Genomic DNA, 13,669 nt, shown 5'->3' with positions numbered 1-13,669 from the left:
GTGTGTCACACATGCAAGAGGTGAGAGGGCAACCTTGGGGAGTCCACCATTCTCTCTCCCCACCACAGTTCCAGATATTAAATTCAGGTCACAGGTCTGCATAGAAAGCAATCGCACCAGTGAGCCATCTAAATGGTGCCATAGTTATATTTTTACATCCCATTTCTAACGTTACTTCAAGAATTGAGTTTTCTTCAGTGACTGGCACCACAGACATTTTTCACTGGTTACTGGAAACTCAATTTCTCTTAACAGGCAGTGAAACTGCAGATCTCAGTCCCATGGGAACACAGAAGGAAAGGCAAGAAAAACAGCCTCCTTCTCCCTAGATACCGACACATTCCTGAACACGGAATCCAGTTTCTCACGAGAGGTAGAGAAACCTTAAATAAATGGATCAATCACAGTTGTTGCTGGCCTATTTCTGGGCGACTTTGAGGGGCATCTGGAAGAAATCAGTAGATGCCATCTGAAGTTCTGATAATGTACATTGCCAAGAGAACACAGGGGTAGAATTATTAGCTGCTGAGAATTAGCTCAGTAGCAAATTAAAGGCCTAATGTACATTTAGGTCCCAAACTCATCTAGTAGAAATGGGTGGATTAAGGTAAAAAAGAAACAAACAAAAATATGTGGACTGCTCTTGGAGATTTGCAGTAGAGTTGAAAGTAATTAGAGGGTATTTTAATTGTTAAGTTCTAGGCTAAAAGAAAGTGCCAGTACGGCTATTATGTTGAGCTTTTTTGTTTTTTTTTTTTAAACAATACATAAAGTGATGTACTCGGTAGCATTTTCATAATTAACCTTTAAAACAGCATTAAATATTTCATTTTACTTAATCTCCTTGTGTAAAACAACCATGCACTGCATTGCATGAGTAAGATTGCTCGAATATGCATAAATATATGCATATATGTGCATATGTAGATATGGACAGGGTCTCTTGTAGTCCAGGCTAGTCTTAAACTCCCTGTGCATCTGAGGTTGTGCTGGGATTGTAAGAGGCCACCAGCATGAGGTGCTGACAATTCAACCCAAGGCTCCATGCATCCTAGGCAAGCACTCTACCAACTGAGCTGCATCCCAGATCCAGTCTCTAGGTCAGTAAGGCAATGGAGACATTCTACTCACCGAATGGACAGTGGCAGTAATAGGATTCCACACCACTCTGACAGGAGCCGCCATTGAAGCACGGATTGCATTCACAGTAATTGACAGAAGATTCACACATTTTTCCTAAAATGTATCAAATTTGTTAAGAAATCTTTTTTTAATTTTTTATTTAACTTTTATTAATTACACTTTATTCATTTCGTATCCCCCCATAAGCCCCTCCCTCCTCCCCTCTCAGCCCCATCCTCCCCCCCCTTTCTGCATGCATGCCCCTCCCCAAGTCCACTGATAGGGGAGGTCCTCCTCTCCTTCTTTCTGATCTTAGTCTATCAGTTCTCATCAGAAGTGGCTGCATTGTCAGAGTTCTAGGTTATCTCCATGAATAGTTCTTGGTTGGAGTATGAGTCTCTGGGAAGTTCCCTGTGTTCAAATTTTCTTGTTCTGTTGCTCTCCTTGTGCCAGCCTAGATCCCCCTCAACTGAAGAATGGATGGAAAAATTGTGGTTCATCTACACAATGGAATATTGCTCAGCAATGAAAAATAAGGAAATCATGAAATTTGCAGGTAAATGGTGGGACCTGGAAAGGCTCATCTTGAGTGAGTTGTCCCAGAAGCAAAAAGACACACACGGTATATACTCACTCATATAAACATACAACATAGAATAAACCCACTAAAATCTGTACATCTAAACAAACTAAGCAAAAGAGAGGACCCTAACTAAAATGTTCAATCCCCATCCAGAAAGGCAAAGAGGATGGACATCCGAAGAAGAAGAAAACAGGAAACAACCTAGGAACCTATCACAGAGGGCCTCTGAAAGCCTCTGCCCTGCAGACTATCAAAGCAGATGCTGAGCCTGATGGCCAACTGATGGGCAGAGTGAATGGATTTTTATGTAAGAAGTGGGAAATAGTAAGAAATCTTAAACAACAACAACAACAACAACAAAAATATATACTAACCACATCCACTGTAACTACATAAAAATCCAAATCCTCCAGGACCAAATCACAGAGGAGAGACACAGAAGCCCACCTACTCAACAACAGGACACTGGGATCACACCTCAGAGCTCTGTATCTTATCCAGATGTGCTATTATAAAGACATACACAATTTGTATAATTTATATAGCCATCCTGGAGAGAGACTTATTTTCAAGGGAACTTCATTTGAATTCTTTACATTTGAATTATCTCAGGGACTTTGTTTCTCATGCTGAGATTTGCACCTTCATGCTGACACTCTGGATATGGAGTTCAGACTTTTACAACATTCCTTCCATTATAAGAATTTCGTTGACTCAGAACTTATTCCATGCGTTGTGTAAAGCAGAATAGGAAATAAGAAAAATCCATCAATCATATTTTCAAATTCTTTCATTTATTCCCTACCCTGGCTATACATACTTTGTTTTTTTTTTTTTTTTTTTTGAAAGAATAATAGGCTGCATATTTTCAGGATATACACCCTGTTCTTGTAGATCTTGTTAAATCAGATGCATGAATGTTGAGCCAGGCAGAGAGTGGATGGAGAATTGCAGAGAAGAAAGCAGAGAACTACCTGAGGGTGGAGTTTCCTTTGCCGTAGTTGATAACTCCGCATGAAAAAAGAAAAAAAAATGTGTATGTGTCACAAGAGGCCTCCTTAGAAGCTTGAGGTCGACACTGTCAATTTGGGGGATGTCTGTGAGGGAGATGCTATTCACTGAGGTGAGAATAACCACCCTAATGCGTATGGTACCATCCAAAGGCCTGGAACCCAGGACCGAACCAAATGGAAAACTGCTCTGAGCATCAGAAACCACCTCCTCTGCTGCTCAGCTGTGGATGCAATGTGACCAGTAGCCCCTGCTCCTGCAACCGTGACTCCCCCGAACTGTGAGCCAAAATAAGCCCTCCCTCTAAGTTGCTATTTTGACTGGGCTGTGTGAACATTTGATATCCTAATAACCAAAATGCAGTGTCTACATCCTGTCCTGTTCCGTTGTTTACTTTTATGTAAATTTGAAAAGCTGTTCCATAAAGTTAAAGTACTGTACTAATAGGAGTATTAGAAAATTCCTAACTTCCCAAGTCCATCAAATAGCTAAGCAGTGTAGTTTTTTGATTAATTTTCATTTATCAAAATTAGTATCTTAGTTATTGTATTTGACTTTGACAAATCTGTTTCCGTGTGTGTGTGTGTGTGTGTGTGTAGACATGTATATGCGTATGCATATGCTTATGTAGGCCACAGGTCAACTGACCAGGAGTCTTCCTCAATGGCTGTTTTGACAAGCTATGCCACTGAACACAGAACTCATTGAGCAAAGCTGGCTGGTTAATCAGCTCTGTGGATCTGCCTGCCTTTTGGTCTCCAACTCTGGGATTGCAGACATACCAAACACCAAGGTTTTTAAGCACATCTTACAGATCTGAACTTGGGCCCCTCATGATTGACAGCCAGCACTTGGCCACCCAAGCCATTCCAGCAGCCCTCAGTTGCTTTTTCAGAACTAGAGATTGAACTTAGAGGCCATGCAGCTAGGCAAGCACTCTGCAGAGCTGTTTATACTGCACTGATGAGCACTTTGTGTGTCTTGAAATGCATGTATGTTTCGTCCCCCATAGTTAGACAAAGCTGACCACAGACTGTGCCTCATAACACAACAACTTTGCTTAAAACACATCTTAAGTTTTTGTTTAACTCGTTTTTGTTCTTGTGGCCTGAGTCTGAAGCCACAATGGTTTGAGTCTGGCATTGTAAATCTGAGTCAGGCCTCGTGGCACTGCAGAACCATTTCTGAGCATCACAGAATCACACACACAGTATTTTTCCTTTATAAGCAGCATCTGTTGCCTCCTGACAAGGGAGAACACAGAGCACATTTTCAGAACGCTCCTGAATTCTGAGGGGAGAACATGAAAACAAACAGGTTACAGATTTAGAGGCACCAAAAATAAGTCCACAGGGTGGTAGGAGTGAGACACAGGCTAGACGGCGCTATTGTAAGTCTGTGCTGAACTGCGCACCATTGATGCTGGCTGGACACACATGCTCCTCCAGCCAGCAGCTCTCTTCCCTACTGGGTAAAGGGTACCTCTGCCTAGAAATAGGATTTAATTTTTTTCCTTATTAAAATGTCATCATTGTCCAATACAGATTTAAATAAGCTCTGCTTACTTCTTATTATTTTCCTACAAGAAAGTCATACACCACTCCTTCCACGTATTTCTTTCACTGTAAAAGAAAACTGCCTCATATAATAAGGAATGAGTTCTGTTTAATTTCTCTATTCCCTTTCTGTTCTAAATAATTCATTTAAATAATGCTAAAAGGCACATATATACATGTATATGTATATGTATATGTATATGTATATGTATATGTATATGTATATGTATGCTACCAACCTCACTTCCTAAAGACAAGAGAAAAGGAATCAAGAGCAGGAAACCTAGGCTGAACTATCAGGAGCATGGACTCCCATGCACTGTGAGAAACAGTAGGGGTTTTAAACCCAACAGGGTAATCTTCTGAATTTCCACTCTAGGGGAATTAGAGATGGCTCAGTGGTCAAGAGAAACTCTTCCTCTTCTAAAGGACTGGTATTGGGTTCCCCAATGTCCGCTTCAGGTGGATCCTAACCATCTGTACCACCAGCTCCAGGGCACCTAACACCCTTTACTGACCTATGCATGTATGTACCAGGTGCACATACCACCACACAGACATACACACACACACCATTAAAAATAGGTCATTAAAAATCAACTCTAACATGAGCTATAACAGTTATGATATTTCCACTCAAAGAGGAGTGGAAGAACACCCTAAAAATAAATATAAGCCTTGCTCATGCATTTTAAAATATACAGCAGTTACAGTTGTGGCTAAAGTTGCTAGAAAATAAACATGCTGAGAAAGATTGTCTTCACAACAGATATTTTCAGGAAAAAAAGCAAACTTTACCTTTTTGTTAATCGTTTTAATTTAAGGAAAATTTAAATTGAAGTAAATTTAATTTACTTTCTTAGAAATTTTAGAAGATAATAAATATAATAATAAAAATATATAATAAAAATATATAAAAAACTACTTAATGTAGCAGTTACATAAAGAAAATTATCATTGTTTTAAAATGGTATTTTTGTCAGAGTACATGAGTTATTCACCATTTGAAAACTTATTTTTGAGTTCTTCTTTAATGAATAAAGAATACTTAATGAATAAAAAATATCTAGCTCTTACAGAAAGAGCTAGATATTTATATTCAAAGTCACAGTTTGAAAAACTGAGGATTTCATTTAAATTTCAGAATGTAAAAGAGCAAGCCACTGTGTACTTGTCCAGTGTTAAATGTTCAGACTGTAAGACCCAGATGGAAACCAGCAGTCAACCCCGAATTGGTCTGTGTGGGTGTCCCTGTAAAACGCTTCCGGTAATGGTGGAAGGTCAGGCTGATATGGCAGCAGTTTCGGCCGCTAGAGCATCTCCTGGTATGCTGTGTGCGCTGTGGGCTGCAGCACTGTGGAACAAACTCTGGGATCATTAAATTACTTAATGCTCCAAGTCAATCAGCAATGCCTATCAGAGCCTAGAGGCTTGCAAGTTCTCTGCTCAGATGCACAGAGCAGATCTGTGTTAGCGACGTGAGGTGCCTTCACGGTGCAGATCTGTTTACTATCATAGCAGGTGTTTCGAAGAATGAATTGCTCTCGCTGCTCTGACATCTGGCCATTAACTGTGCTGATAATCACTATTTATCATATACAGATGGAGAGTTGGGTTGTATAGATCCTGATCACGTGGGAAGTGGGAACTAGTGAAGGCGGAAATGAATATGTAGTCATTAGGTAGGGTGTCCACACAACCCCTAAGGGTGCAGTTTAAGTTGTCAGGAAGGGCTCAGCCTCAGATGGATGGTCCACAGCAGAAGATGGGAGGTGGCTCGAACACAGAGCAAATGCAGGAGGGTTTGCTGAACACGCACTGAAGATGGGCAGGTGTGTGAAAAAAAAAAGATGGAAGTGTTTGTTAAATGCAGACTGACCCCGGTGGGAGTACCTGCAGTACAGTTATTAAGAAAAAATATTCAAGGCTTATAGCTCAGCACCATATCTTTTTTGATAATTAGAGGGGAGCCAAGCCAGCCATTAGCTGTTAAACATAACCGTGCCGGATAGACGAGGACTTTTTTGATATCCTTAGTTGAGGAGACTTCCTGCCTTCTGGAGCACACCTATGACCTGCCACGGCAAATGCTGCCACATCGCCTGCGCTTCTACACAGAGGAGAAGGGACACATAGGAGCCATGGTAATCCATCTTATAAGCATATTTTATTCTTCATGTGTGCATTATTCATTCTGAGGATGTACGTCTGGAATCTTTTTTGAGTATTTTATTATTTTATGTGTGTGAATGTTTTTTCTGCGTGTTTGTCTGTGCACTAAGTGAATACAGTGTTGGTGGAGACCAGAAGAGGACGTCAGACACCCCGGAACTACAGCTGCAGAGTGTCGAGGCCATGTGAGTACTGGGGACCAGCCCCTACCCTCTGCAAGAACAGAACATGCTCTTTGCTGCTGAGTCATCTCTCCAACCTCTTAGAATCTTTTCAAGTTAATTTTGCACCAAGCAGTTATTTTTGCACACTATGTAAACGTTTCCATTCCTTTCACCAGAGAAAGTTACCACCAAGAAACTTAATTCATTGAAATGCTCTCTCATAATATTTTTTTCTTTAATAACTTATGCCATAACTACTCACAGATTTTCTTCTGTATCACACATCTCGCTTACCTCACAATTATCACAGCACTCACATAAACCTCGGAATTCTTTTTTCAATGCCTTTTACTCTTTCCATTCTGTGAAAGCATGTGTCTGGCAAGTTCCTTAGGAAAAATTACTATGTACAGCCTATATATAACTTTTTCTTCTGTCTGGAAAAAATATACTATAAATTGACACAAAAGTGATGAATGGACAAATTTTATCTTCCCCTAAAATAACAAGACACCCTTCGAAGCATAAGGAAATGACACATGGTAATAAGCCCAGGGCATCCTTCCCAAGCCACCCCTGACATGTGTCCAGATGTGTGCTTAAACAAGAAAAAGATTCGCTTTAATCATGAATGACATCTTGCTGGGATTTGGAATCACCTAGGAGACACACCTCTGGGTGTATCTGTGGGCATATTTCAAGAAAATATGAATGTAGGTGGCTCAGCCCATGGCCTGGAGTCCTGAGCTGAATGAAGAGATGAGAGTGATGGGGATAGCAGCATTCATTTCTCTTGGCTTCCTGGCGGGGTCTGCAATGTGCCCAGCCACCTTCCATTCCTCCCCCCATGCTTCCTATGCTAAGATAGCCTGTGCCCTCAAATTGTGCCAAAGTGGATCCTCATACCTAAGGTGACTCCGCAGGGCATTTTATCATAACGATGACAGAAGTAACCCATATAGAAACACGAGGAAAGTGGGAGTATGTCAGCCTAGCAGCTTTTTGTTTTAAGTTTTCTTTTGTTTTATCTCTATCAACTAAGAGGAAGGATTAGATACCCAAATTATACAAAAACTGATCAATTTCTCTAAATCATGCAGTCGTTTAAAATTTTCCATATTTTTTATTCTGTGTAGAATTCTATGCCTACCCTGGAGAAAAAGTTTGACAAATATAAAGTTGGGTAATAAAATAATGATAATATTATAATAATCGTGTGCCCTCTTCTTGCTTCGATTGCATAATTATCATTTTCCTACTTAAAGCTTTACTGGGTGTTCCCTGACACCCTATCACTCCCTACACAAAGCTGCTAGGGTTCCACGCATTACTTCTTTCTTCTTCTAAATGTTAGCACTGTTTCCCATGCCATATAAAAAACTCAGCTCTCTCTCTTTCTCTCTTACACTGGTAATTCCATACACTTTAAAAATGTGACAAAATGCAAGAGAAGACCCGCAACACTAACTGGAGCCTGAGAAATACACATGGTGTGAAATAATCCTAATGTCAGAATGTATATGAACATGTAGTTCTTAGCAAAGCATGGGTACAGCGGGGCCCTGTCAGCCATTGACATCTACAAAAGAAGTTTGCCCCTGTGGTCCAGCCTCATTCTGCCCCTTCTCTGTTCTACCTCCTTAGCTCCTAGTATCAGCCACAGTAATTTTCTCAAGGACCTCGGGAAACATTTATTTCCCTAAGATGATAGCACAAACTAAACGCTCATTTAAAAATCGTTATAGTCCTTTGTGAATTTCTTGAAGGTCATGTGATAAGTAAACCACAGGCATTGGGAAAAAAATATCAAGAAATAGCAAAGAATAGCAAAGGCAGGGAACTGCTATTCCAGTCGCCTAAGAAATAAAAGCAAGAATTCATAGGTAATGCAGCATGATATTAGAAAGCTTGTGCACAACGAAGGAAAGAATTGACTGGGAAATAAATAGAACGGTAGAAGAACTTTGCTAACTATCATCTGATTCTTAAAAAAAGACTAATATTTGAATCACAGAAAGAATTTAAAATATCAAATACTAGGCAATCAAACCAAAGGAGAGGCTAACGCAACAAATAGTTCTCGAAAACTGAAATACGAATGGCCAGCAAGCATGTGAGAATTTTTTTTAACACCCTGAGCTCTTGGGAAACGTAAATTACAACAGTATTGAGACTCCTTCTCCTCCCTATCAGAGTGGTCACCATTAAGGAAACCGATGATGGAAAATGCAGCGAACATAAAGAGCAGGACAAGTTCTGAGCACTGCTTAGAGGGACGGGAACACGTTCAGCTCATGGACAAACGACCCAGCTCCATCAGGCCCAGGCATATGGATCTGTGTACATTCATGGTGCACTAGTCACAAGATCCAGGAAAGGGAACCAACCTAGCTGTGTATCCATAGAGGAGCAGATCATGAAAACTGGAGTTACGGGTGGCTGGGAGCCACCGTGTGGACACTGGGAACTGAACTCAGGTCCTCTGCAAGAGGACAACATGTGTATCAAGGCTAAAGCCTTTTTCAAGAAAACCGGTGAGAAGCACAGGAAGTAACACAGTGCCATACCTGTGAATCCGGTTTTGCACACACAGTTGAATCCCCCTGGGAAATTCTGGCAGACAGCCCCATGCTTGCAAGGGCTGGGCAGGCATTCGTTGATGTCTCTCTCACAGGCTCTTCCGGTGAAGCCATCCGGGCAGCTGCATGAAAACCCCCCGACTAAGTTGTGGCAGGTCCCCCCATTGTGGCAAGGGGCTGGAAGGCATTCGTCGATGTCCACTTCACACCAGCTGCCCGCGTAGCCCGGCACACACTTGCACTGGAAAGGCTGCAGAGGCTCGTTGGCCACGATGATGACGGGCAGGCTCTCCTGGATCCTCAGCGCGGAGCCCACGGCAAGCCTCCGGTGGCAGCTGCCTCCGTTCTGACACGGGCCGTGAACGCAGGGGTCGTGATCCACAGATTCCACCTTCACTCCGCTCTGGCGGAGAAGGGTCTCTTTGATGCTTTCGAAGAAGGTGGCTACGCCGCTGGGGTTCACGTACTGGCTATTGCTCCGTTTCACCGCTGCCCAAAGGAACGTTCTGTTGTTCTCCTCGTAGGCGGAGTACAGCTGCACGGCCGTGCCCAGGCCCGTGAGCTGGGAGCTGGCGATGCGCAGGAAGTGAAGGTAGTGGTTCGTCAGGAAGTCCTTGACGGTGGGAACGCCCACGCGAAGCAAGATGCTGTTATCTATGGTGGCGTTGGAGAACCCTGCAAAGAACACCCGGATATTGTTGGTGACCGCACTGTGAACGCCATCGCTGCTGACCACCGTCAGATCAAAGGTGCCGTCGGTGGACCTGGGCTGCGAACTCAGGTCACAGCCGCCTGCGGGGATACTGAAGAGGCTCGTGACTCCCGAAGTGAGGGAACAGTGGAAGGTGTCTAACACGTCCGGGTCCTGGGGCTTCACGGAGCCCAGCGTCCCGCCGGGGAAGAGGTTGCCGTAGTAATTAACGAAGATCTCCACCGTGCGGGACTGCGAGGGGTTGTCGTTCTGATCGAGAACCGTGATGTGGACGGTTCCCGTGGACGACATCTGCGGGGCCCCGGAATCTCTGGTGACCACGGAGAGGTAGAAGTCTGCAATCTGCTCCCTGTCGATCTCCCGGGTTGTGCTCAGAACGCCGGCGGTGTTGAGACTGAAATAATTGGTGGCGGGGCCCGTGCTCAGCAGGTAATAGTTGAACGGGCCTTGATTGGGGGGCAGGTCGGGATCTGTGGACTGCAGCGTCATCACTAGAGTTCCCGGGCGTTTGTTTTCCAGGACCTCTCCCTCACTGACAGTCAGCACCGGACCGTTGTCGTTGATGTCCTCCAGGGTAACCAGCAAGGAAGCGCTTCCTGTGGCAGAGGGGGTCCCTGAGTCCACAGCCAAGACGGTGAGGTTGTAAACAGGCAGGCTTTCCCGGTCCAGCCCTGCGGTGACTGTGATCTGCCCTGTCTGCGGGTTGATGGAGAAGGCACCGTTTTCGTTCCCGGACCCAATGAGGTATGAGAACCTGCTCCAGCTGGGGATGGAATCGGAGTCAAAGGCACTCACGAAGGTCACGTGGGTCCCAATGGGGACGCCTTCGCTGATCTGGACTCTGTAGGTGTGAAGACTGAACACGGGCGGGTCGTTGGCATCTAGCACCGTGATGTTCACAGTGACCTCATCGATGTCTGCTCCCCGAATGCTGCCCAAGTTCTTGGCCAACACCTTCAAAGACACCCTTTCTTCCCTCTCTCTGTCGAGAAGCCCAGACACGTAGATCTGCCCCGTCATTCTGTGGATCTGGAAGCCCTTCTTGCGGCTGTCTCCAAAGATCAGATAGTGGACTTCTCCATCAGAACCCATGTCCCGGTCACTGGCGAACACTTCCCCTACGGCAGTCCCCCTAGGAGCTGCTTCTGAGACCTCGAAGTAGTACAGTTTGGAGACAAAGCGAGGCACGTACTCGTTGGTCCCCTTCAACTGGATGTCAACGGTGGCAAAGCTGCACTTCTCCTCGTCGGGGACATTGAAGGCCTTCACAGTGAGGTGGTAGCTCTGCTTGGTTTCAAAATCCAAGAAGCCTTGAGTGGTGATGACCCCTGTGTTGGGGTCGATGACAAACAGGTCGCTGTCTGATGACTGCACCGTATATGCAATCACAGCGTTGGCACCCGAGTCGGCGTCTGTTGCATTCAGGTGAATAACAGTGGTCCCACTCGGAGCGTTTTCCAGAACGGTTGGGGAAAACTCATCGGGAGCAAACACTGGAGAGTTGTCGTTGACATCAATCACGCTCACAGTGAGGGTGCAGAAGCCTGTCCTCGCAACCCAGCCCCCGTCTGTGGCACTAATGGTCACCTCGTGCTGCGGGTGCAGCTCATAGTCCAGGGCTTTGGCTAGGGTCAACACGCCTGTGGAGGAGTTGATGGCGAAGATGCCCTCCTCATTCCCGGAAGCGATGTCATACCTGATGAGACCGTTCATGGCTGTGTCCCGATCCCTGGCAGACACCGTTCTGACCACAGACCCGACGCTGTGGCTCTCGGGGATGGTGGCGCTGATGTGGCTCTGAGAAAACTCAGGCGTGTGGTGGTTCTCCTCCGTGACCGTGATGTGAACAACTGCCTGGGAAGAGAGCGGAGGGTTCCCCTTGTCCTTTGCGGTCACTGTGATCAGAAAGTTTTGATTTAGGTCAGAAACCAAGGAAGAGGCTATTGAAATCCACCCGGTATCGTTGTCCAACTTAAACTTCCCTAAGTGGTTCCCGCTAGACACGAAATACTCCACTTCAGAGTTTAACCCGAAGTCTTTGTCGTCCACCGCAGTCACTTTGATTAACTTTGTCCCAACTTTCACATTCTTGGTCACTGGGGTAAAGTATTTAGTTTGGAGAAACTGAGGTGGGTTGTCGTTGCTGTCCACTGTGTTGATAGTGACTGTGGTCTCGCTGAGCAGGGAAGGGCTGCCCCGGTCGGAAGCCGTCACAATGAAACTGTGCCGGTTGATGTTCACGTTGCTGAAGCCACTGACATTTTGGTATTTTAACACCTGCTTATTGAAAATCTCTCCAGTGGTGGCATTGATTCTGAAATACTCTGACTGAGACTTTATGAAGTAGAACACTTGTCCGTTTGACCCCTCGTCAGGATCGGTAGCAGATACTTGAGTGACTTTGGAGCCAACCTCGGTAAGCTCAGGGCAATCCAGATAATAAGAGGGTCTGCTAAATCTTGGAGTGTTGTCGTTGATGTCAGTCACGAATATGGTGACATCGGTACTTACAGTCCACCCAGAATCATGGGCGGACACTCGGATCCTGTATCGGTCTGTATCTTCTCTGTTCAAAGGTCGACTGATGACGATATCTCCTGTGTTGGGGTTGATCGTAAATGGAAGACTTGTGTCCACTATGGAATACCTACTGATTGCATTTATGCCAATGTCCTCATCAGATGTTGTGACACGGGTAACCGTATATCCCAAGGGGGAGTTTTCTGAAACATAGGCACTGAATATCTGAGAAAACCTGGGCGCATTATCATTTTCATCTAAAATATTGATGATCACTTTTACGGAGGTGCTCTGAGAAGGGGACCCTTTGTCTGAAGATTTCACAGTGAGTTCGTAATGAGATATTTTTTCTCTGTCTAGTGGTCGAATGCTTCTGATTTCACCTGTAGCATGATTGATTGTGAAACTACTGTCCTTGTTGCCACTCACAATCTCATAGTCTAGTTGTCCATTGGGACCACTGTCCTTGTCTGTGGCGGAAACCGTAAGTATTTTCCGAGGGGATAGGTTTTCCAGGATTTCAGACACAAATGGATCTTCTTGAAAAGCTGGAGCATTGTCATTGATATCAAGCACTGTGATGTCAAGCTTCTCATAAGAAGAGAAGGGAGGAAAACCCCCGTCTCTGGCTTCAATCCAAACAACATATTTTTGTATCTTCTCAAAGTCCAAAGGCTGACTGATGGACACCTGTCCCGTTAATGGATCGATTTGGAAAGTATTGCCCAGGTTCCCACTTGCAATGTAGTAGGACAAAGTTTCTCCTCTCAAAGAGGACCCTGTAATGGTAGTGACCGGCGTGCCCACTGCCTGGTTTTCTGGAAACATGAATGTCTGCTCTTTGGCTCTGACTTTGGGAAAATCTGCCTTGTTGGCAAACCTAACAGTCACTGTAGTAGAATCTGTCTTCGGAAAGGAGCCGCCATCTTTCACATGGACAGAGAACGTCACCTCAGAAGCTCCACTTAGTGGCCCAGATGCCATGATTGCCCCCCTCAGGGGGTCAATGTGAAATTTTTCAGAGTTTCTACCTGAGAGTGAGTAATGGAGTTCAGAATTGGATCCAATGTCAGCGTCGGTGACTGTGACGGCAAAGACAAAGGAACCTGTAACAGAGGAGGTTTCTCAGTTAAAATCGAAGGGAATCCTTCAGGGCTCCCTGATAAGTCTGAAGCTATGCTGCTGACAGGTTCAACCTTTTCATCACTGCTGGAAAGGACAGCATCAACTTTGCTGTCTCTGAAGTCTTG

General features: G+C 44.6%; 1 protein-coding gene across 1 annotated transcript in view; it reads right to left on the bottom strand.

Annotated features, from left to right (window-relative positions):
- Fat4 (FAT atypical cadherin 4) overlaps positions 1-13,669 on the bottom strand; it is a 131,740-nt gene that overhangs the window by 19,014 nt on the left and 99,057 nt on the right. Inside the window, exons 9-10 of the mRNA XM_021632292.2 lie at positions 9,176-13,525; positions 1,132-1,236 (exon numbers count right to left, since the gene is read on the bottom strand). Coding sequence (XP_021487967.1) covers positions 1,132-1,236; positions 9,176-13,525 — 4,455 coding nt within the window. The remainder of the gene's footprint in view (positions 1-1,131; positions 1,237-9,175; positions 13,526-13,669) is intronic.

This window comes from Meriones unguiculatus, chromosome 2 (assembly GCF_030254825.1).
Source record: "Meriones unguiculatus strain TT.TT164.6M chromosome 2, Bangor_MerUng_6.1, whole genome shotgun sequence".
Taxonomy (NCBI): Eukaryota; Metazoa; Chordata; class Mammalia; order Rodentia; family Muridae; genus Meriones; species Meriones unguiculatus.
The sequence above is the reverse complement of the archived record's forward strand: the minus strand, read 5'-3'. Positions and strand labels throughout refer to the sequence as shown.